A 24,993-nucleotide genomic window follows, 5' to 3' on the forward strand; every position below is an offset into this window, starting at 1 on the left:
GAAATGCTGGGGAATTTAGGAACAGGGCTGTAAAAAATGAAATGAAAATCTCTTGGCAGTTTTTGTTTAAAGCTTAAGATTTGAGAATGTGGGTCAAATTTATGTTATGAAAGTATTAATATGAAAATGAGTAACTTCAGTTTTTAATTTAATTTATTTACATATTTATGTACTAAATAGAAATTTGACTTCGATTACATTTTTCTACACATAAAAAACAAATGAAAGAGTAAAAAAAACCTATTCTAAAATATATTAAGCAATCCATTTTTTAATAAAAAAGTTTAGTAAGGCCTTTTCCAAAGTGGCAAGCGAAATGAAACAATTATTTAGTCAACTTAACATGAAATATTTGAAGAACAATTAAGCAGTTATTTATTTAAACCAAACTATAAGGGAAAACAAGGCCAACACTTATTTACACGCATTTAAGCAATCTAAATATTTATTGTGGCATTTAATAATTGCATATATTTTTTTGACAAACTGAATGTGTTGATAAAAAAAAAATGAGGCACTCACTTAAATAATATTTTGCTGCTTGAATATTACATAAAAGATTTTGTGTATAAATTTTGTGATCTGAGAAAAATGTTTCATACTGAGTGAAATTTGTTTTACGAGCTCTGGTTTTGGGATATATTTGGATGGGATGGTTGGTTGGGGGGAATATGTATCCTACAAATGGGTTGGGTTTTTTGGGAGATTTTAGGCTTTTGATGCCCACAAAAGGCGACGACAACTGCGGCTCACTGGCGCCCCCTAGAGGACAATACCATATATATATATATATATATATATATATGTATGAGTGTGTGTGTGTCTCTATATATGTATATGTATTTTTTCTCGGTTTATTTTATTTATTCTCTCTTATTCTTGTCCTGATATAAAGGAGATAAGAGAGGGGTATGGATGGAAGGTTTTTATAGAGAGGATTTCTCAGGGGAGGTGTGTGTGTACTTTTTTTTTTTTGGTGGGGGTGCGGGGATGTTACATTCGTAGGTGCCGCCATCTGCCGTTTTTTTCTTCTTGTTTGTATGAGTTGACATCACAACGGATATGGAATTTTTCAATATTTACGGTCGCTGTTGTTGTTGTTGTTAATGTATGCAGCTCGCACATACACTGGAAGGAAGTTTTTTTTTTGGTAGGGGCTTTGGGTGGTGCGCAAAAGCAGCCCCCCTCGTGAAAACCCCGTTGGTTTTTTTTGTTGCCCTCCGCCCCCTTGAGAGTCTCCTCTTCGTGCTTATGTAAGAATTTTCAGCATGTTTCGCTTTTATATACTTCGAGTGGGCGTTAGCTGGGAGGGGGTCGAGGGTACAACAAAAAAATAGGCGGGGCTGCCCACGCATAACACCCTTAGCCTTATTTTCCCTATTTTTCCCATTTTTTTCCCAGCCATTTTTCCAGCAGCCAAACACACATATACGTCTTTGTTATCCTTTCTGTTTTCCATTATTTTTTACACCCATTTTGGTTATATTTGTTGTAATTTATTTAACTGTTTCAAACACACACAAAGGGAAAAGCAGCTTTGCTCCGTTAGGTGGTGTTATGGTGTTGCTCCAAACAAAAATTGTTAGCCCTATAGCCTTAAAAAGCGGCCTCTAGGGGACCTTTCTGGAGCTGTAATATAATTATTACGTATACGACGTGTGTGCTTATAGAAAAACACGGAAAGTAAATGAATTTAATAGAGAAATGTGTGGAGAAACGTTGTTAAAAGAAGTGAAGAGTAAAGGGGTGGGAGTTCGTCTAAGACTTATGTTTAATAATGACACCAAGTTGCTTGCAAACGTGGCGTATGCGCAATTATTGCATTATATTTATGGTCAAGAAATCAAGAGAATATCCTTACAAATTAAGATCATTTTAGTTGTTTAAAGTAAAAAAAAAAGAGTTTAGTAAAGAACAATTAGTTTAATCTCCTCATTCTTATATCATGTTAGTCCTTTTAGTTGCTTTAATAATATTCTTATTTTGACAGGAAAATTCCCCGTGTAATATGTTATACCCTTTGCGAAACATATTTGACTTTTAATTTGGTTAATTTGCATTTTTGGTTTGTCACAAAAGGGGAGGTGAGGAGGAAATGCATTTGCAACCAGATTAGAAGCTGCCAGCAATATTTTGAGCTTTATATATATATATATATAATTTATATTATATATACATAAATCGGAGGGGGAAATGTGGCATATAGACCAGGAACTAATATAATATGCGTTAAGTATATGCAGCTCAAAGCACACATACACTTTCAGTACCATAATTCAAGCGAGTGTGTGTATGTGTGTAAGTGTGGCTTTTGTATAATGAGAATCGTTGGCCAGCGCATTATACATATTTATATAATTGCATTTTGTTTGCTTATAAAGGATGTACACACACCCACATACATGTGTGGGCACACACTCAAAAGCACACATTTATAATGAGTGCGAGGGTGTCTTTTAACCTTTTGCCTTCTTTACTTAATTAAAATAATTGGGCAAAGGGATTAGAGAGAGTTCAAGTTGCAGAAAATGGGTACTTGAAATTTGACTCTGTTATAATTTAATCAAACTATTTTCAAATATTTTTATTATTATTTTATTATATTTTATTAAAAGGACCTAAAGCATATTAACTACCATTGTATAGCTAATATTCTTAACAGATATTACAGTTAAATTTAAGCTTTGACTCTTTTAAGTACTGTATAAACTCCTTTAGCCCCCCTCGCCGCCTGTCACCCATTCTGTGTGTATAACTCTGTGGTCTCTTCAATGTTTGCCCAACATTTGCCAGTCATAAAACCCCTCCGAACGACACACAGACGCACATATATTACATACATGCATATATTAGCTATATTCACAGCACGGAGATTACGATTTTCGCAGGGATTTGGCAATTGAAAATTAGCGGATTAGGGCTGATGCTTCACTGCGAAGCTTCACTGTGCTACTGCGAGGGGATTTCAAGGGGTTACGTTGCGGTTTTTATGTAGGGGCGGTATTTATTGTTAAATGGTTATCATTGTTATGCAGATATGTTGTTGGCAAGCGTATGTGTAAAATGTTATAATGGTCAAGGGGCTCATCTATTATACAGAACTTTTAATGTTCCTTAAATGGATGTACGAGTACATTGACAATTTAATTGATTCGTAATGGATTTTAGTTTTCTGTTTATTTTTTATATGCTGTTTATGAAACTTTAGATCTTTCGACTACAGTGGAATTATTATTTGTTATTTTATTTATATCTTTTATCATAAAGAAATAGTTTATATAAACAAATAGGAATTAGAAATTAATCAAACTCTTCGTTATTTCCAAATAAATGTCATATTTCTTAAAATTTTAAAGTCATTCCGTCTTTCCGTCTTTAGTTTCAGTGTTTTTATTAATGCTTTTGGCCTCTGTGTCACAACTCACGCGCTCATCTCCGAGTGTCCTGCCTTCTCCCTGTATGTGTGTGTGTGTGGTATTCTGTAGATGTTTCGTGTGGGTAGCTCAGTGGGTGGGTGGCTCTGTGGCTGGGTGGTTTAGTGCCTCGGTGGTTCGCCGGCTGCATGGCAACGCAACTCGACGCATTTCAGCCGGATGCCTCCAGTGGCAACCAGTTAGTTTTGAGAGCACAGAGAACTTAGGACGAATGCGTGGATAGATGGGGTGGTGTTTGGATGGGATAGCATGGATGTGGATGGATTGTGGGCGAAAATTCATAGGTGCGGGTGCGTCCAAAACCATCGAAACATTGCCCAGGCAGAGAGGCTACATCAGGCTATAGGCTATTCCATTTCCCCGGCACTTTGCACATAGTTATAAGCCCCGCTTTTCGACCCCCTGATCTCTCTCCTCTTGCTGCCGAAGCCCCCTTTCCCCTATACCCCTTATACACGCGGCTACAGATGCAGATATACAGATACAGATACAGACTACTCTACTCGGCTCCAGATGCGGATGCAGATGCAGATATACGGATAGCGGAATACACATATACATACATACTTATACGTACATATGTATCCGGTGATGACGGCAACGACGGCGGTGGCAGCGATGTTTTCTGGTACATAGAGCCACATCTATGCCTCCTCTGTGTGTATCCGCCATGTATCGGCAGCTCAGCTCCTTGTTAGTTTTCCCTCAATCGCATTTCCTTTTTCACTTTTCCGTGACAAGCTTTCCCTGATTTTGGTGGCTTTGCCTTTTCGGAGCATACTTATTGGGTTGGTTTTGTAACATATGAAATGCGGTTTTAAATTATATTACGAAATCAATATTAAATAGAGTCTAGTTTCCGTTGGCCATGTTTTTATATAGTATAGATATGGTATATGAATGCAGTTTTTTTTTGCAATTTTAATTACGAGTTCAGCGATATGTCATTTTCTGTATTCCGACCATTTTTGGCTTTGTTATGAGAATAATTCTGATTATTTTGAGGCAAAATCAGGACTATGACTTTGATTAGAAAATGGTAACATACTTAATCTGTTTTATACCTATAACTTACCCAATATAAGACGTACAGCTAAAATAAAGACTGTTTTGTAAAGCTAACTACCAAAACTAACTTTCCTCATCATTAGTTTGACTATTTTGTGAATTTAAATTTTTCTCAATTTTTCGCATTTTATGTAAGGGCTAACATCATCAAAATTTGCAAAAAACGACCAAAATTTTACATTTTTATCTGTGAATGCAGTTTTATTGGAATTTTAATTACGATTTCAGGGATATATTACATTCTAATATCGAAGCATTATTTCCATTTCTGTAAGAAAAATACTGATTATATTTTCGATAAATAATTTAACATTTCATGTGTGTTTTTGTATCATAACTTTGGTAATGAAGTACCTCCACCTAAATAGCTTAGTGATTTAAACAGATTACGATTATGTAATTATTTGAATCCTTGTCAGGGCTTTTGAGTGGGTTGAAAATGTTTTGATTTTAAAAAGGCTTTCAATTCAAAACAAAATGTTTTTTAATACTAAAAGCACTGGGATTTTCTTTGAATGACAAAATATAAAAGAAGACAATTTAAGTCTGGCTTTTCGTTGCCTTTTCATTTTTATTCTCTGTATTTTCCTTTAGTTTTTTTAGTTCTTGCAAAATCGGACTTACAATAGCTGTCTTTGTGTAATATACATGCTTATATACCATCAGTTCTTGATGTTTTTTAAACTTTTAAACTTCCTTTTACTACTTTTATTTTGTGTTGTCCTCTTTTATTTCCTTTGTGTGCAAAGCAAATTAAAAATTCAATTTTGTTGTGAAACTTTTGCACTTTGCAATGTAACTGCCCGACGGCGACTTACCTTCTAGAAATAAGCAAAGACCCGCCTCTATATTATCCTTGCCCTTTGCCCTCTGCCCTTTTGTCGCCCCCCTTTATGCCCCTTTTCACAACATATTTTGTGATGTTGCGTGCATTTGTGCAATATGTTAAATAGTAGAGAGTGAGTATGGCAACTCATAACCCTTACACACACTTTTCCTTGGTTTTAAAATCCTTTTTCTATTCTCTCTTCCTTTAGTTATCCCTTTTTTTCCGGCCTTTCTCTTTGTGCTTTCTTCGTACCCTTTGCAGTGTGGACTTTGCCTATATCCCTGTGTGTGTGTGTTCGTGCCACGCCTGCAATATTTTGTTTTTGCGAAAAGTTTTCTGGTATTTTCGGTAGTGGGTGGCAACCCTAAGTGCACTCTCTGTTTTCAGTTGTCGGAATTGGGAGGTCTAAATTGCAAGCCTAATAAAACAAACAACTGACAATGGTGTATGGACTTTTAAAAATATTTTAAAATATTTCAAGTTTCCACGGAAAACAACTTTTCTTCATTTAACCTTCCTTTGATTTATGATTAATAAAAGTGCAGTTTAGATTGGTTTTTATTTTATAATCTTCGGGAAAATTTAAAGCCTTTCTTTTTGTCAGTTTTTGCATCAGTTTCTCCATCTCTGACCAGGTGCAACCCTTCACTAATTTCAGCTGAATTCGTTTTGCTTAGTTTTCCTGTCGACGGTTGTCTGATGTTGCTATTGCTGTTGCTGCTGCTGTTGCTCTTGGTGATGGTGTTGCTGCCTATTGCTGTTGGTCATTGGCCTGTTTTGTCGTTTGTGTTGCGTCGGTCAGTTTTCGGTTGCCATAGAGCAACATTGCCAAAGACTACTGCAACAACGGCAGCAACATCATTACGAATGGCAGCAACAACAGCAGCAACAACAGCAGCAGAAAATTAAATAGTTAAGGTATGAGACACCAGTAAAAGAAACTTTTAAAAATATTAGCAGCAAATATATAAGAAAAGCCATAAATAATATATAAAAACTGCAAGTAACAACGCGGCATTACCTAGAAAAAATGCGTTAGCAACAGCAGCAACATTACTAGGAGTTGAAGTCGCAAAAGCTTAAATATCAAGTGCAGTATTAGTAATAAAAAAAAAAATAACAGCAGCCACAATATAAGGAACATTAGAAGCAACAACATAAGTAATGTTGGTAACTATACGCGATACAGCAGCAACATGAGTAGAAATGACCACAAAAAACAGCATCAGCATCAGCAACAGCAGCAACATAAGGAATAACAGGAGCAACAACAACAACAACAAGGGGCAACAGCAACAACAACACCTTAAATTGCGCACTTTGCGTTGCGATTTTCAACATTTGCAATGGGCTGATGTTGTTGTTGCAGCGGCTGAGACGACGACAACATCGCTGGTTGCTAGTTGCCGGTTGCTGGTTGCTAGTTGCTGCTGGCTGGCTGTTAGTAGTTGTTGTTGTTGTTGCTGCTGCTGCTGCCTAGGTTCACATTCTCATTACAGTTCATTCACCCAAAAGATACGGCTTTATGTATCTATTAGTTATGTATGTGCCTCACAGCCTTCAGTTCAGTTCAGTTAAGTTTTGTTGTTGCTGTCGCTGTTGCCATTGCTGCTGCAGCTTGCCCCATCGACAGCAGCAACAGCAATAGCAAAAGCAACAGCAACAACAGCATCGACAGCCTCCGCCTGCAGTTTCAGCCAAGTTTTGATTTGTGTTATGTTGTAGATACACACGTACAAACACACACACATATGCGCGAACCGGAGGCAGCAGCCGCAAATGCAGATACAACAGATACAGATACATTCCTCTTGACCATCTGTCGTCGTCTTCGTCGTCATCTGTCTCACCTCTGCCCCCCTCGTAGCCGCTCCAGCTCGCCTTCACCCTCACACTCTCCTCAAGTCAAAGTTTCGCATTGTTCATCTGAACACAAAAAATAAAAGATTGTGCAAAAAAAAAAAAAACACTCTACAAAGTTGGTTTTCAACTCTCAGATACTTTTCCAGTCATTTGAGTTGCAATTGCCTATTATCTACATATTTCAAATTGTTCAATGTACGAGTATTTAAACAATAATTAAAATTGCTAAAAGTAGTTCAGAATAATTAAAAACCTTTAAGATAAATTAGAAATTCACATAAAGTTCGTTAGGAAAAATACAAAAAGTCGTATATAATTATAAAATCAAACTGCTTTTCATTATTGTGACTAAAATTTGGACTTCTTTATAGAAAATGAAAACGATTAAGTCAAATTGGGTTACCTAGAATATATTTTATTGCCTTAACAAAATATTGTTTATTTAATTATTTATATTTATATTACTAACAAAGTCTATGATTCTCTTGTTTGCAGGTGAGTTTCCTTGTTCGATTTACGTAATATAGGACCAACCTTTAAGCAATTCATTTCCAATTGGTAAGAGATTTGTTTTAAGGATATTAAGGATATGATATAAAATTGTCTTCATTGATTTATAATAAGATCATAGAACATCAAAATACACTTGGATAAGAGTTAGAAGTTGATTATTTTTCACCATTTCACCAATGATATCACATTTTTTTCTTTTCACTTTTGCTCCTCGTATAAATCTCTATTCGCTAGAAAAAATTTTTGGCGAAAATTTCAACCAATTTTTATTGTTGTTTTTGTCGTTTCATTTTTGGTTTATTTTTTTTTATGTTTCGCTGAAAATTGAAGAGCTAGTAGAAAGAGAGCTCTTTTTTCATCTATCTAACATTCCCCCCCCTTTTAGGATTTTTCCACCTTCTCACTTTTCACGGCGGGCTTAGTTTTCCAATGTGCAACATGCAGCATCTGTGGCAGAAAGAGACCCAGCTTTAGAGAGCAAAAGAGAGACAGAGAGGTAGAAAGAGAAATGGAGGTGGAAAGTGGAGACTGCCATTTCCAGTGTGTATTTAGCAAAATGTTTTGTTGCTGTTGTAGTTTAGTTTTCCCACTTCCAGGCAGCAGTCAACTGCTGCAACTGCAACAGCAACAACAACAACAACAACTACAACAACAGCAATAGCAACAGCAAACTAACAACCTGCAACACCAACAATCTGCAACCTGCAACAACAAAAGGGACTCAAAACTCAACACAGAGCTTTTCGAACAGCCTCAGTGCCTCGGTTTTGTGTCTATTACATACACGAGAAAACCTCCCCATCTCCCGCTTGTAAGCCTCCTGCTACTGAAAACCCCCCTTGGAATTTTCCAAACCCTCCACTTCTATCCTCCACCCGTTCACCCTTTTTGTTAGCCAAATGCAACCAAACAACCATGATGACGAGCTAACGGTGGCAATGCCTCGCCCTAGAAAATCCCCTACCACCCCATACACCCACCAACTCCCTCTTCCCACCACCATTTAGGGGCACTTTGATTTGTGGACCCCCTCCTTTGACCCACCCACCACCGCCACCGTCCCTGGGAGCTTAGTATAGTTTTTGGGTATACATAAATCAAAACCTTCTTGCAGTCCATCGGCGATTTTGCAACATTTTTTTTGCAGGCAAATGAAATGGAGGAAAAATTCCAAAGTCGCTGAAAATGGTTAAAGAAAAGTGTTGAAACACTTTAAAGGAAAAAATTATTCGTATAATAAGATTTTTAAAAATATTTCTATAAGTCTTGGCTTAAACTATCCATCTGTACCATCTAATTTTATTGCCCCTTTCGAGTGTAAATTGATTGAAAACAAGAATTAGGTTTCAAACACCTAGCAATTTAGCTGTCCTAGCCATTGCTTTGTCTTTCCATCAAACATCAGCTTTAACCCTTAACTTGGGTAATCCAATTCTCGGTCTTAACACGGCCACCCTTAACCCTTTCAAGTTGGTCCTTCTTCCCTTAGGTGAACATTGGGAATTACTCACGTAACTTAACCAAACGTTGAGGGGGGGAATCACATAATCACTCGATTCCGAGTCAACACACGTTGATGTTGGGTAACTCCTCATAATTCCTTCTGGTCAAAATCTTTTGTTTTAGACCCCAGAAGTGCGAGGGAGATGGTCAAAATGAGAGAGTGAGATAGTGATAGATCAGGAGAGAGACCAGCAAATTGGCAACACTCACACACATCGAGAGGTTTGGCTAATAAGTGAAGTATCCATAATTGTTTGATGGGAATAGGGGGCGTGGCACCCCGGTACCATCAAATTTGCTGCAATCCAGAAATCATAACTCTCCACAATGGCGACTCTTGAAACAGTTGTGGTCAAGATATTAGCAGTTACAAACATTACTTAAAACATTCGCATAATCTTTAAATATGATAGATAAAAATATATTTCATGCTTCAGCTTACAATATTCCATTGTTATTAAGATCTATGTTTGAAATACGTTTAACTTTCCATCTGCAATAATAAGATTAATTTACCAAACCCTTAACAATCAATATTCAATATCGACAATATCGATGGTTATAATATAATTATCGATGATTTTTTACTTTTTCATTTATTGCTATTACTTTGAGCACAGCTGTTGAAGCCAAACTATTGAAATGTTGGAACACTCTGGCCTTTTGTATCTTTGTATCGGTGTGTGGCTCTGTTTCATATCTGTGTGGGTATATCCTGGCAAAGGTGTGTGTGTGTGTGTGTGTGTGTGCAGCGCGCGCATCCTGCACTCATGCAACTCACGCATCCCACACACACTGGCACAAATGGACATGAGAAGCTCAAGGAACAAGCGGCGTCCTCAATCAGGAATTTCTAGGCGGAAAATGGGTAGGGAAAATAGCGATGGTGTGGGGTGATAGGGTGTTCGGATGGCGAATCGTTGGAGGATTGGTGGAAAATCGTGGAAAATTTTCGGCAGCCGCCAACCCATTAACACGATGGCTACGTTGACGATGACGATATGACGAGCAGCGCAACTCCACTTCGGTTGGCTGGTTTTGTTTGTCGTCGCTTTTTGGGCTGTGCCTTTGTGTTAATATTACGGCAGGCACTGGAACTGGACCCTGAGAACCCCCCTGCATCTGCATGTGTACATCTATGTATAAGTATAGACGAAATATTCACTTATACATGTACATATTGCTATTTATATACCAGATCCTTGATGTCCTCGAAAATGGCAAGTGTAAAAGAATAATAAATCTCGTATGTTGTTTGTAATCATATCTATGCATTTGACCATCTGCAGGATATGTATACCTTTATAAAACTACTGTTACTTTTTACAATATAATTTTGAAAGTGTTGAAAAATCATATTAACAGTTAAGTTTAAAGAAAAGAATAGAAGCACTTTTGGTCGTTTAAATGATTAAAAAAAACCTTATATAATTTTATCTACATATAACATAACTAAATATTTCTTGGTCTGTACATTTTTGGCAAAACGTCAATGACCAAATATTCCTGTCCAAAAGTCTGACACTTTGCAATTAACTCTAACTAACATAAGTCGTCGCTTATGTGGCATAATGAGTGTGTTAAGAGGCTTACTCTCTACTTTTCACCTTATGAATTTTGAGGATTTTCTTGATTTTTTTTTGTAGATTTTGGTGTCTATATGTGCCTGGGATCTCTTTTCTCTATGTGCATCATACGAGATTTTTGTCCCTTATTTTGGTTTTGATTTAAGTAATACGTGTATGGTATACTGGACGTCTTTTACCTTGGTTATCAAAATTTTTGACACTTGTCCCCTGTTCTTTTTAAGCTGTATTTTCCGGAAAATGTTTAGTTTTATTTTGAGTAAATTCCTCTGTGTTGTACTGGAAAGTGTTTTACTGTGCGTTTTTCAACCAACATTTTGTGCTCCAGCTTTGAAGCCCCCGTACATACACATTTTTGCCTTTTTCTCCTACTTTTCAGTGCTGAGTTTTCCTGCCTTTATGGTTCTTGTTTGCCCACACACGTTTCCTGCCCTTAACCTCCTCTCTGTTCTCCTCCCGTTTTCCTTTCTATATTCTCATCATTTTATCCCACCAACCACCCTTTACTCCCCATTTTTCGCCCACAATTTTCCTGCACTTTTTGCCTGTTTTTGCAGCCGTCCTTTGGCTTTTGTCAGCTGTTGCAGCAGCTTCGGGCAATCCTTTCTTCTTCTTTTTTTTTTCTCCACCCCCCCCAAGTTGGCAACCACTTTTTCACACATGGAAAACCCATTTCCAATATATTCTGGAACCTATTTTTCCGATTTTCGGGTGAGTTTATTAAAATGTTTTTTGATGAGATATTGGCCAGATGTATTTTTTCCCCTTTTCCTTTTCCACATTTGCTTAACACCCTTTAACCCGCTTATCCGCCTCTTATTTAACCCTCTTTTTTCCTGCACTTCATTTTGCATCGTGTGGGGAGGGGATCAACGCAGAGTGGTGGGTAAAGAGGGGGATTTTAGGGGGATATTGCACTTCGGTTTTGCGTTCGTTACCGTTGTCACGAGCCAAAAATTGTGCGCTGATTCTATTTTGTGTGTGTCCATAACTCAGCAACTACCCAGCCGGGGCTATTACACCCTTCTCTTTCGAACCGCTGCCAGTATACGGCTAGCCCCCTCTCTTTTGCACGGCCACTGTTGCCATCTCTTTCATCGAGGGGCAGATGATGATGAAGAAGCAGAGGCGTCTCTGGAGAGAGAGAAAGGCTTTCTCGCATCCAGAAGTTGTTGCCACTTTAAGTTGGTACCGTTCGCTGTCGTTTGTCGTTGTCGGGTTAACGGTATCCTAAAGAAACACACAAACACACACACTATCATACCACACCCACACTTTAAAAACACACCCACATACCCACAAATGCAACCGAGATAATAGCCGGAAAAGCCGCCTTAAGACAAAGGAAGTCCCAAAACAAAAAAAAAAAAAAGAAAAGAAAAGAAAAGAAAAGCCAACAAATAAGAGGGAGGCTACATGATACTCAGAAATCTGCTGGTAAATATTAATTACCAAAAATCTACCAAAAACAAAGAAAACCAAACAAAAAAGGACCCAAAATTTACTTTTACTTGTAAAGTTTTAGTGAGAGTGTGTGTTTGTCGGTGGGTGTTTGAGTATATGTGTGTGTGTGGTGTGTATATAGATAGACGATTGACTAAATGAATGTCCAGCAACAAGTGGCAAAATCTAGATTGTGGCTAGAGATGAGACTTTAAATGATATCGAAAATAATTAACCGCAAATTAATCGAAAGAAAGAAAAATCGTTACCTAAGTCGTAAACAGTCTAGAGTTTAAAGTAAAATTGCTTTTCTATTAAAACTAATTTGATTATTGTGAAAATATTTACAAATCTTATTATTGTTTCTTTTATCGTTTTATATTGCACTTAAACTTATGTTTGTACTAGTAATTATATTAATAATTATTTTATTACAAACGTAAATTGTGGAAATGTACAAAAATGTAATTTATTAACCTTATGAAAACATCAAACCGAAACTAGTAACGAAAGTTCAACTGGCGTACAAGTAAAAGTTAATTGATAAGCATGAACTTACAACTTGCAAGTCAAATTAATGCTAATTGAAAGTAGCTCTTAACCTTTAAACCTTTAGCGTATGTGTATGTATACTCGTACGTTCATTTATATTTTAGTAAATTTGTTTTACAAGATGACCTAACTCAACCTAACCCCACTTCAAATCGTGATTGACTGTTGTTCGATTGCGGTTCGATTGGTGCTGCTTGTTTGCAACATGCAACATGCAACACGCAACGTGCAACACCAGCTTTCGCAAACTGTGTCACAGAGTTGCTTTTGCCTTGACTGCTTGTAGCTAACAGAACGAGTTGGGTTGATACGATTGTGAGTTGGAGGGGGCTATGGGGGGTATCTCAAACGAAAAGCGTGGCGGAAAATTCAGGAAAAAGCAGAAGCAACAAAGGGAGAAAACTGGAGTTGCAGATAGAGACGACAGACACTTGGCACTTTCCTATGAAAGGAGCACCGAAAGATGGGATTGCCAAGAGACGACATGCCTGTGGATATGGGCGCAGAAAAATACACCACTTGACAACAGTAGGGGGTAAAATATTAGGAACGACACATCAGGAAAATTAATTGGATAATAAATTCTATTGGAATGTAAATTAGGCTATAGGTGCTACAGTTTATCTTCAAATTACGAAATTTTAAATTAAAAATTAAATTCGATAAATATTATGTGTTAGGAATACCTCTGAAACTGTTTTAAAAGAATCTAATCCAATATTATTTTTAATGATATTCAATTCTTGTCCTATTTTCTTAACCGCCATTGTTTGGGCAGCGTTATTCCCACATTAGAACCTGATTTTGTGACCAAAGTTGGGAAAATGTATTAACAGAGTCCTTTCCTTCTCTTTTCTTCCCTCTTCTCTGGCTGCCCATTTTCCACGTTTACTCCGCCTCAACCTCCTCTGTTGCCCGCCCCCTTTACATTTTCCTCATTTTTCCCCTTTCCCTTGCCCGCTTTTCCTTTTATTTAGCGTGCTTTTTTCTTTCTTTCTTGTGCTTTTGGCTTTGGCTTCTTTTCTATTGCTGTCGCCGCCGTTCTGCTGACGCCTCTGTTGACGTTGGCAGAGCTGCACACACACACACAAACACACAGAGGTTGGGGCAACACACACACAGATACTCACCAATACCGACGCACGTATTTACTACATTCCTCAGTACTTGAAGCGCCTCCGGAAGTGATGGTTTTCATCTCTGCGGCGGTGCGTCGCGAATTTTGAGAGCGAAAAATAACAAAGCAGGAAAAAAACACAAAATTCAGTACAAGAATATCCAGAGTAAAAATGGTGAAAAATTAAGTAGTATTAGCGAGGAATTCGTTTGTTATTGCAGTTACCAGCCATTCATTAAATAAGGGAAAACAAGGGGATAACTCCCAGCCCAAATCGTTCGTTCGTTTTTTTCTGTGTGCACTTCACTTAGTTTTTCTGATTAAATATTCAAACAAACAAGAAAAGGAATATACATACATACTTCAAATTCGTAAAAAAAAAAAAACCAGCTTGTTATGTGTGTGTACGATTGTTGAAAATTGTGGAAAAAAAAACGAAAAAAAAAAAAAAACAAACGCAAAAGCCAGGAAAAATCAGCAGCCGAAGAATGCGCAGCAAACGAAATACTAGTGATTTGGGCCTATTGCAGCGCACCTGCATTGTTGGCGGAAAATCGGTGAGCTAATATCTACAAAAAAAAAAAAAAAACTTGGAGAAAAGAAAAAGCTATACAAATTAGGCAATTAAAATCGAAATGAATGGCTATTTATTGGCCATTTAATGACCATTTCAACGGAAAAACTAAAAATAGAAAGGGAAATTATAGTCCGGTAAATTGCAGATTACTAAACCAATTTTAGTCCAAACAAAATCCAAAAAATAGTCTTTCAAATTTGTAAAAGTAAGCAATTACCAAAAATCAATCAATAAAATTAAATTAAATTAACAAAAAAAAAAACACCAAGATGTTTAGGTTGTTGTTATCAAAACAAAGTTTTCTTTTTACAAAAAAAAAGCGATAAATACTTAAAGATGTCATTTACTTTGAGTGTACAATTTTTATATATCCGAAAACTAGGTCAAATTTATTAAACTAGATATTATATTTTGCTAACATATAAAATAAACAAGACTGATAAACTAAACTAAGACTAAATAAATTATAATACCAGTATTTTCAAAATTTTAGTGTATATAACTACAACATTTTAGTGAATTAACATATTTTTATTTACGACGGATAAATAATATGCTATATAACGTGTAAATTAATGTAAATCTTTCATATTTTTTAATTGTTGAAAATTTTTAGGAAATCACTAATCATTTTCTTAAAAAATTAAAATTTTATTAATTAAATTATGAAATTTAATATCAGCTTTAGTGAATTGAAATAGTAGTCCTACTTTTTCTCATCTCGTAATCAATTGAACACAAATTTAAACGAACTAAAACAAACAAAGTTTTATAATAACAAACCCATTGATTTTCAGTTGAAAACTAATCGCCCAAATATCTTTTTGTTTTCATTTGGCAAATCTACAAATGAAATCAAGACGCCAACAACAAAAATCCCATTCATTTCTATGCCAGAAATTAATAATTAGACAGAGTTTTTCGCGTCTCTTTCCCGCCCCGGAGTTTTATCCCATAAGCCAAAACATGCGCAAGAGCAAGTCAGCGAGTTGAGAAGAGACCGAGACTGAGAGTGAGAGAGAGATTCCCACTCGCTGCTTTTCTCTATGTCGCTAACTCTCTCGTACTTCTCTACTCTCTGCACTTCTCTTTTTCTTTTCAAGCTGCTGCTGCTGTCTGACGTTTTTTGTCGCCGCTGGGCGCCTGTTACTTTCTGTAGACTGCAGCGTCATTGCAGCGGCGCTGGTCTCTTCTTTTTCTTCTTAAATAATCTCTTTTTGGTATTTTTAACAGCAGCACAGCTACGAATCCAATTTCACAAAACGTGAAGCGCACCGACACGCCAAAACGTAAAAGTAAAACGTAAAGCGAAAAACCGCAACAGACTTTAACAACAAAAAGAATGTGGACGACATCAGTCAGGCACAGACACACAGTTAAAGACCTGGCGCTAGAACGAGACAGCAAGACACAGAAGAGCGGCAGCTGATTGTTTTTACTGTCCGCTGGGGGCGCTAATTTGCATAACGCGACTCTGGCTCCCACAGTCTATAAAACAGGCGTTGTGCAGTGGGCACTACGTAAGATTGTTAACGTCGAAAATATAATATTTGTATGATTTTAAAATATTGAATTGTCTGCATTAAAATCGTTGGAATCTTCCCTATAAAGAAAACATGCATTCCATTAGAACGACATACATCCTGAAGTATTTGTATAATGGTTTATAAATACTAAGTTTGTTGGACTTTCTAAATTCCTATTGAGCTACCACTGTACTCGTCTGATTTATGGAAAAAGACAGCAAATGCCAGCTAACCGCATAACAGATGACAAATATGTCATTTTTGGCAAGCCAATTAACATGATTTATACAATTTCCATCGTGCTCTTGGTTCTTATTCATTTTCCGAGTTTTTCTACCCGCATATATGTACATATGTACATAATTACAACACATTTTCTCGTGGTTGCTTATTTCTCATTTTTAGTTCGGCGAGAATATTTGTGTTGCATTAATGCCATTTAAAATATTGCCATCACCATCATCATGATTATCATCATCTTGTTTGTTATTTTCACTCGCTGCTCGGTGGAATTTTTGAAATTTTTTCGGTAGATATTCGCCTGCTGTCGATTTCTTAACACCCGGTATTTCGCATTTGCGACATACAACAAATACCATGCGAAATCGCTCATAAATCGGGTGTAGGCAAATATTAGCTGATTTTCGTGCTAGGGATTAGTTGTAAACCGACAAAATAAAATACCGAATCGGGCGAAACATAAAGAGTTTAATTTTCCCCACCGACATTTGTCATTGAGAGCTTACGTCCGTCGCACTCCTAACGGAACCCAAAAACCCGGCCAGAGAGCGAGAGAGATGGCTAACCACTTGCCGAGCAAATTATAACAGTGTTTGTTTGTAGAGCAGGGGAGATAGCGACGAAGAGTGCAAGCGTGGGAGTGAGTGCAAGCGGTTTAGGGTTGTCAATTCCTTTTTTTTTTGACTAATATAACATTGCTTAAAAATGTTATAATCAGCATGTTTACAATCTATAAAAAGAAACAACAACTTTTAAATATTTTGAATTGAAATGAACACAAAATATTCTTTTTCATATTAAACAGAATATTTTGTAATTTATCAGGTGTTTGGAATGACGTTTGGCAACCCTTTGCCATTCTTGCTCATCCACTATGCTTCTCTTTCAGTCTCTGTCCGTCTTGCTCGCTCATTGGCCCACATCTCACAACCGGCGAGTGTTTCGCTGCGGTCAACGTTTTGCTCTTCGGTTCTCCTGCTCTCTCGCTGTTTGCCTGTTAAATTGGCGGTTAGACGCGCGCGTCAGGTAGAAAACACGTATCCGCCACGGATGCAGCAGCGTGGGGTGGACGACGGCGACGACAGCGACGCTTCCTATTTCTATTCTCAGCGGTGGTTGTTTGTCTGGTTTTAATTTGTTCCCTGTTTCTGTTGGTTTTTTTTTTGTGTCGGTCTGCTTATCAGCGGCAAGTTTATCGATTTTTTTTCCAGCTCTCACTCTCTTTGCGTCTTGCCCACTCTTCATTATATCCCGCACCATTCCTCTCTCGTTGACTCAACTGCTCGCTCTCGCTGCTCTCCCTTCTCGTTGCAATAGCTGCTGCCTTTAGTTTCTGGGCGCCTGTTCTTTCCCTCGAATATCGAATCTCGATTTTCGATGAGATTCTGTTACTAACTATACTGCCGCTCGCATACCATACCCATAAAACCCATCTCCATAAAGCCTGCTTGCCTGCCCCTTGAAAAATTATTTATTTATTATATGGATTACAAATGTGCCTCTTCAAAAGAGTGCAAAAATTTCAGACGGGTCTGGAATTGGAATTCTTCGCATCGGTCGGTTGTCGGCTGTCGGTCGGTCGTCGCACTCACCTTCACCACACACAACAACAAAAAAAAAAAAACATCTCTATATTTCTCTTTGTATTATATGTATATATGTATGTATATGGGGAGGGGGAATGTATATATGTATGTTTGTAAGTCTCACCACACACACACGACAGCAGCTGTCTCACTCGCCCGCCTTGATTTCATCATTTACCATATTTAATTCCATTTAAATGAAAATGAACTCAAACCGATTACCCCGGTGAGAGGTATAGTAGGTAGGCCCCCTCTCACCCATCCTCTATATACCCCTGATATTATATCCCGGGCAGCAGACTTCTGGCAGACAGACGACGTGCTAGCGTCGCGCCTTGCAGCCAGCAACTGAACTGAACTGAACTGAAGTTGATAACGTACAACACACGCGAGCAACTGGCAACAGAGCAATACCAAATGGGGCTACACTATACACAGAAAAAAAAAAACAACAACAACAACAACAGCAACAACTACACTATACCGACGACAACGGCAACGAACCCCAACATTTTCGACAACAACAACAGCCGCCACTCAACAGTCAAGTGCTTGGCAAAAAGCAGCGTGTGAAATGATTCCTATACACAGATCAAAAGAGCTAGAAGTGTAGCAAATATAAAAATACCCTGTATTGATTTTTTTACTAATTTAAATTTGTTACCAAAATTTACTTATTGTTTTTTGGTAAAAATTTTGTTTTTATGGAAATGTTTTATTTTTAAATAATCTATTTGATTTTGTAAATGAATAATTTTCTTACTGAATCATTTTTTACAAGTTAATAATTCTAATTTCATTCAGCGTTTAAAGTATAAATTTTCAAACCATATAGTTTTAAACTTTTACAATCAAAGCAAAAAAAATACATTTGAAAATGTATTACTTTTCTATACCCCATCCGTTGTTCCCCTTTTAGGGGGTATCCAAAGTCGGCTAGATAAACGGCAAAGGCAATAAAAACGAAAAGTAAAACGGACCAACAAAATTGCAAAGCTCTCAACTGAATTCAATGTGCGCGCGCCCCCAAAGCGACGCAACCATTGAGCGTTGAATGAATGTGAATGCTCAAACACACGGCAGCAACAAGGCACCAACACCACTACAACAAACATTCACGCCAGCACACACACAAACACACACACACCACCGCACACAGACACGAGCTGACAGCAAAGTCAGATACTCTCACACAAATCCGAAAACCAGAACACATGATTAGCCTAGTAAAACGAGCCATAGGCGGCCACCAAAAACCTTTCAAGAGGGGTATGTGGGGGCTGGAACTGGCGAAAAAAGGTGTGGGAAAGAAGAAGTGGTGGGGGAGAGGAAGGCAGCCAAGCTTTGGGTGCTTGGACTTCGACTCTCGCCAAAACAAATGCGTCGACATTGCTGGAACAGCACAGTGGGTAAAAATATATCTATTCGGGATTATATAGAGTATTTTAGTGATTGGTATATAAAACATAATATCTTAGCAATGAGATTTTTTTTAATAATTGGCTGTAGTTTAACTTTGCACGTAATAAATATTTATAAAGAAAGGATCTTTTTAGGTTTTCCGTAAAGGCAAATCAAAAAAGTTTGTTATAAAGGGAAAAATGTTTCTTTCTTTAAAAATTTAGCTTAGTTACATTTAAATTTAACGTAAACTACATAGGTTTTCATAAGTATTTCCAAAACATATCATATATATCATTTTCCTTAAGACCCCAATAAGTATGCTATATTTCTATAAGTTGGCCACACTGTGCTTATCATGATGTTTCCTTTTTTTTCCATGTGCGAGCAAAAAAAAAACCGGTTGCACTGTTTACCGACATTTTCCGCAAGAGAGAGTGTCTGCAGTTGGGGAAAGAAGGTGTCAGAGGGAGTCTACAGAAAGAGAGACAGAAAGACCGAGAGAGCAAGGAAGGTCGTCGTGTTGTTGTTGATTTTTCGTTGTCGGCAATCCGAACAAGTGCTCGTCGTTCGTGTGTGTGTTCGTATTTTGCATGGATTTTTGTATAAGTGTGTGTTGAGACTCGAGCTTCTGTGTTGTTGTTGGTATGGCTGCCATAACCGGAAGGTCGCCTTTACCACAACATTTATTATGGAAAATCGCGTAATCACTGTCGTATCACATATTTTTTCTTTTTTTTTTTGTGTGTTCGTCTTACGAGAGAGCAGTGAAGAGAGAGAGATTGAGAGAGCAAAAGGGCAAAAAGGAGGGGACTATATCGAGACATCTCTTTCTGCTCGGTTTTTTTTTTTCGTTTTTATTTTTAGTAGCGACTTCAAACTTGTTGCAAGTTGTTCGCGTGTTTGATATGCGAACTCTGTGCAAACTTTACGCTTCTTCTTTGTTTGTTGTTTTTTTTTTTTTTTTTTTTCTTAGCTTAATTTTTTGTTTGTTTGATTTCTATTTATTCTCTTTGCTTTACTTCTTTTATCAGACTTGCTTATACCCATTCGTCCCCTTTCCTTCTATTTTCTCTCTCTCGCTCGTTTCCCCCATTTTTTACTTTTCTTTACTTTTCCCCCATCTTGCCATTAAAGCTCTCGGGGCCCATCATTTTTGTTATGGCACTCGCTGATTAAATGGAAGGCGGCGGTATTTTACACTCATTCCAATTGGATGAGACGGCTCTCGCTAAATAAAGGGTTGTCGCAAATTTTCCTATAAAAAATTCATACACAAGTCCTCGGGCCAAATAAAGCCATTAAATATATTTTTTCCCCTGGAAATATCATCCTTTTCAGCAAATGTATTAAAAAAAAAAAAGAAGCAATTTTGTTAAGGACTTACGCAGGGCTTGGGAGATTTTTATATTGATAAGAAAGGTTTTAATCAAGAAAAGAAGCATGTTTTTCAAGTTTTTTTGTTTTAAGTTAGCATACCTTTATAAAGTACTATGACATAGACTTTTTGTTAATTAGTTAAACCTTTAAGTAATCTGCACATATTATTTTAAGTAAATTCCGTTATAAGAAGATGGAAACCAGTTTTTAGCTTGTGTCAATTAGTAACTATTTCCCTTAAAATTTAATAGTTTAATACGATTATTCCCACTGTTTTGATGAGAGTTTTTGCATTAACTGACACATTTACTCGCCCGTTTTATTTTTTTATTTTGGAAGCTTTTTTCGGTGTGTGCCAGTTGTTGTTGTTGTCAATTTTTTTTTCGGCCTCACTTTACTTTCGGTTTGAGCTTTGGCGTTGTTACCTTTTAACCTACCCTCTCAAACCCTCTTTCACCCCTCTCCGAAAAAAAAAATCCCCCTACACACATCTATACGTAGAGCTGCAGACATTTTCCAGTTCTGGGGTCTTTGCCGATTTTCCAATGCAATTTTATTCGGTGCAGAGGCGTGGGCGTTGCAAAGTGGGCGTGGTGGCTGGCTAAGTGGGTGTGTGTATATATAATTTCTGTGTGCTTTCCTTTCCTTTTTACTAGTATTGTGAGTGTGTGTGTGTGTGTTTTATTTTTTTTTTTTTGTACTTTGCTGGAACATGGAAAACACACCGTAGGATTTTCTTGCTGCAATTTCATTTTTCGCACTGGAAAATGTCTCTGATGTGGAGCTGGAAAGCTCTCAAGTTGCATGTTGCACGCGTATGTGGACGGTACCCCTTTAGAGCTCCCACTCTCCGCTCGATCCATATCCATGTTTGACCCGGACTTTGGAACCCCCGGACCCGGATTTTGTTACCCGGGACCCGTAGCGCCATTGCTGATGATTTGCAAAGTGGATTTTGTGTATTTGACGATTGTTCGACTTGATGTTGCTGCTGTGCGTTGATGTTGTTGCTGTTGCTGCTGCAGCATTGCAAAACTGGTTACTGATGGCTGGCTGACTGAAGTTGGCAACTATTGCCCTCTCACTCTGGCCTGCATCTGTCTCAAACTGCTGCTGCTGGCTGGTGTAACCCTTTTCTTTTTTTCTTTTTGCTCTTTGCACTCCCTTGGTTATATTGCCCAATAATAAATACACATGCACTTCATATTTTCTTTACATTTTGAACGTTGCCTTCAGGAGATGCAATCATTTCATATCAAACAGGTGCAATATAAATTGGTATGAAATATATATATGGGGTATACCTGAAATCCTTTGTCATGATGATTGTGGTTAACTGAAGTAGTCTTTGATAATTAATGCTTGACATAGTTTTGAAAAAGTTAATAATTTTTTGTACATTGAGATTCCACTTTTCATAGCAGTCTAACGATGTTATTAGTTCTTAAATATCAACCAAATTATTTGGGTTATCAAAGTAATTGTAGCCAATGGTCATCTGATGATGACCGGTGGCATAATCCTAATACTTACCAGTATATATATGTATATATATGCAAATGCATTAATTATATGGCCTAAAACACCGCCTCTTCTTGGCATCTTTTGAACTGTCTTGGCATTATAATTAGCTGAAACACCAGCCTCCGAAAATCTGAGCAATACGTCGTCCCCCTTTGGGTTTTTGGTCTATGTGCCCAGAGCATATACATACAGACATATATATGTATATATGTATATATATATATGGGTATGGGGGCATATATGTGTATGTATGTACTCGTATATTGTGTACATATGCCACGAGTACTGTACACAAGTTTTGCAGTCCATTTTGCTACACTTAAAGTGCGCTTGTTGCCGCCGTTGTTGCTGCCACAGCAGCAACATCTTGCTTCAGCTGTAGTTATTGTTGTTGTATGTGCGTGTGGAATATTATGCGCCGCGCACAACACACACAGATCTATGTGTATATATATATATATATATCTGGGGGAAGGTGGAGGGGAAAGTGGAGTGGGTGGAGAAGGAGGGGAGGTATGGCTCTCGAGATATATACACACAATCCCATCTATAAAACGACGCATACCGCGATTGCGATGCGACGACGTTGCTGCCGTGCTGCTGCCCCTGATGATGTTGCTGTTGCTGTTGTTGTTGTTGTCGTTGCGTCGTCTCGTGGTTGTCGTTGTCGGCCACTTCATCATCGACAAGCAGCAGCAGCAGCAGCAGCAGCAGCAGCATCAACAGCAGCAACAGCAGCCGCAGCAGAGCAGAGGCACAGGCTGTTGGCTAAAACAAAGCAGAGGAGACCCGGACCTCGGCCGACAAAAAGGACGACTTGTGTCCTGTGCAGTGGGGCTCCCCTTTCTCTGTCTGTCTCTCTGCTCTTGATGGCCAAACACGAACAACAAGAACAACAACAATAACAGCAACCATAGTGAGCCTTCTGCTGCTGCTTCTTCTTTGATTACCCTCGAAAGTGACGGAATGGCATGATGAAAACTTGGGTGGTCCCGGAGACTCTCAACTCAATTCTCGGGGTAACCTAATAACTCCTAATTGCTAGACCAATTTAATGCCCTACTTTTTGTAAGGGATACATGGTTTCTTAGCATTCCCTTTGTATATTTATATTTATTACCATGTTACTTCATAAATTAAACTGAACAAAAAACGAAATATTTATAATGACAGACGAATAGGTAATCCTTAGTTTTATAGTGTTTATAACTTACATCCTTATACAGATGTCAAGGGTAATTTAACATTTATTAACATGAGTTTTCCTCCCTTTTAGTAGGGTAATCAAGCTCTACGATATTTCGGACTATAAAATACCCCCACTAAATGAATGTTTCTATGCAGTCCTTGCAACGCAATTGTTGCCACCTTATTCTGCCTCTTCGCTGAAGAGCGAGTCAAATGATTGGATGGATGAGGATGTGGATGTGGATGTGGATGTGGATCTCTGGGTATATGACCAAGACGGATGCCAAAAAGGGGTGCTAAAGAGCAGGTAAAGAGCTGGAGAGATGGTGGTAGAGTAACCACGATGAGGCCGCGAACCTGGCGACGAAAACTGACTGAAAACGATGCGAAATGAGTGAGTTAAGCCTCGTGTTTGGAGGGTTAAAGTGTGCGCGAAGGGGAAGAGTAGGTTGCTAGTACACCAAAGGACAATCAAATAGTATACAGCTTACTAAATGGTATGAGAATATTAGAAAGGCTTAGAGCTTAAGTCAGCTTAGAGTATATCAAAACAATTTGAAGGGCATGTGTACGCGTTTTGAAAATTAAACCAAAAACTTTACTTAAACTTACTGGAATATTCCCAAAAAAAAGTGTAAATCCATATATTAACCATAAAATGCCTTTGTAAGTATTCCTCTTTTTGTGACCATTACTGTTTGGCCTGGACCTACACGAAAAAAAAAGACAAACAGTTTGCGAAAAAAATTGTGTGTGCGCGAATGGGCCACGACGTCAGCGTGGGCAGCGCAGTCGACGTTGACGGCGCTGTTGACGCAGCTTACGCATTTCGAAGTTTTTAGCTAAGTTGACGTCGTCGCTGCACTTGTGTGTGCTAGTGTGTGTGTGTGTTCGCTGGTGTGTGTGAGAGTGCGTTTAAATTGAAAATGCTGCTAGGCAAAATGGGAACCTACCCAATATCCACCCCACATCTACCACCACCCACCGCCCACAGCCCCACCTCTCACTCCACTTCACCCCTCTCGCTCACTCCATATTTTAGCTGCATGCAAAGCGAACGTCGGCATCGCAGTCGGCGCTGCCGTTGACTGAGGAGGGGGGCGAAAGAAAGAGAGCAAGCGAGACAGAGATAAAGGCAGAGAGCGAGCGAGAGAGGGAGAGGCGAGCAGCATCAATTCAGTTTCGGTTTCAGTCGCAATTCAAACGCCATCAAAATCAAAACGGTAACGAAAAAACAACAACAAAATATCAGTAATAAACATGAGAAAAAGAATAACAAAAAACCAAAACAAATAAAAGTAATAACAAATTATAAATATCTATATAAACAAAAGCTAAAACAAAATAACAGAAATTCAAATTTAAACAACGAACAAAATCATCAATAAAATCTCATCATCTTGTGAATTTTTTTTTTACAGTGCTTCTAGTGTTTATATATATGGCATGTTGTTTAAACATTTTAAAGGAAAAAACTAAAAAGAAAATCCAAAAGGCAAGATAATCATGTGTAAACATCGAGAGCGCCTTATTTTTTTGCTAATGTGTGTGTTGTTTCTATGAGTGTTGTTCGAAGGTATATGGGGTTAATAATACAGATTAGGGCTAGCGAATAGTATTTAGCGGAAAGATGTTTAAAACCGAATGAAAAGATAAAATATGT

At 37.9% G+C, this 24,993-nt stretch overlaps 1 protein-coding gene and 1 long non-coding RNA gene across 4 annotated transcripts in view; one reads left to right on the forward strand and one right to left on the reverse strand.

The window, feature by feature from the left end:
• The window catches only part of LOC108118283 (homeotic protein female sterile), a 67,638-nt gene that overhangs the window by 6,075 nt on the left and 36,570 nt on the right, over window positions 1–24,993 (forward strand). The window contains exon 1 of one of the 3 annotated variants that reach the window (XM_017230881.2): window positions 10,487–14,465. The exons of the other annotated variants lie outside the window; for them this stretch is intronic. Within the exon in view, the coding sequence (XP_017086370.1) occupies window positions 14,397–14,465 (69 nt within the window). The 5' untranslated portion in view covers window positions 10,487–14,396. Of the gene's footprint in view, window positions 1–10,486; window positions 14,466–24,993 lie in introns of those variants that run through there. 3 annotated transcript variants of the gene reach the window in all.
• Window positions 17,707–18,485, reverse strand: LOC108118284. The gene is made up of 2 exons (XR_001772925.2): window positions 17,962–18,485; window positions 17,707–17,843 (listed from the first exon to the last, which is right to left on the reverse strand). It is a non-coding gene; the product is annotated as an uncharacterized LOC108118284 (long non-coding RNA).

This window comes from Drosophila eugracilis, unplaced genomic scaffold (assembly GCF_018153835.1).
Source record: "Drosophila eugracilis isolate 14026-0451.02 unplaced genomic scaffold, ASM1815383v1 contig_2147, whole genome shotgun sequence".
Classification (NCBI taxonomy): Eukaryota; Metazoa; Arthropoda; class Insecta; order Diptera; family Drosophilidae; genus Drosophila; species Drosophila eugracilis.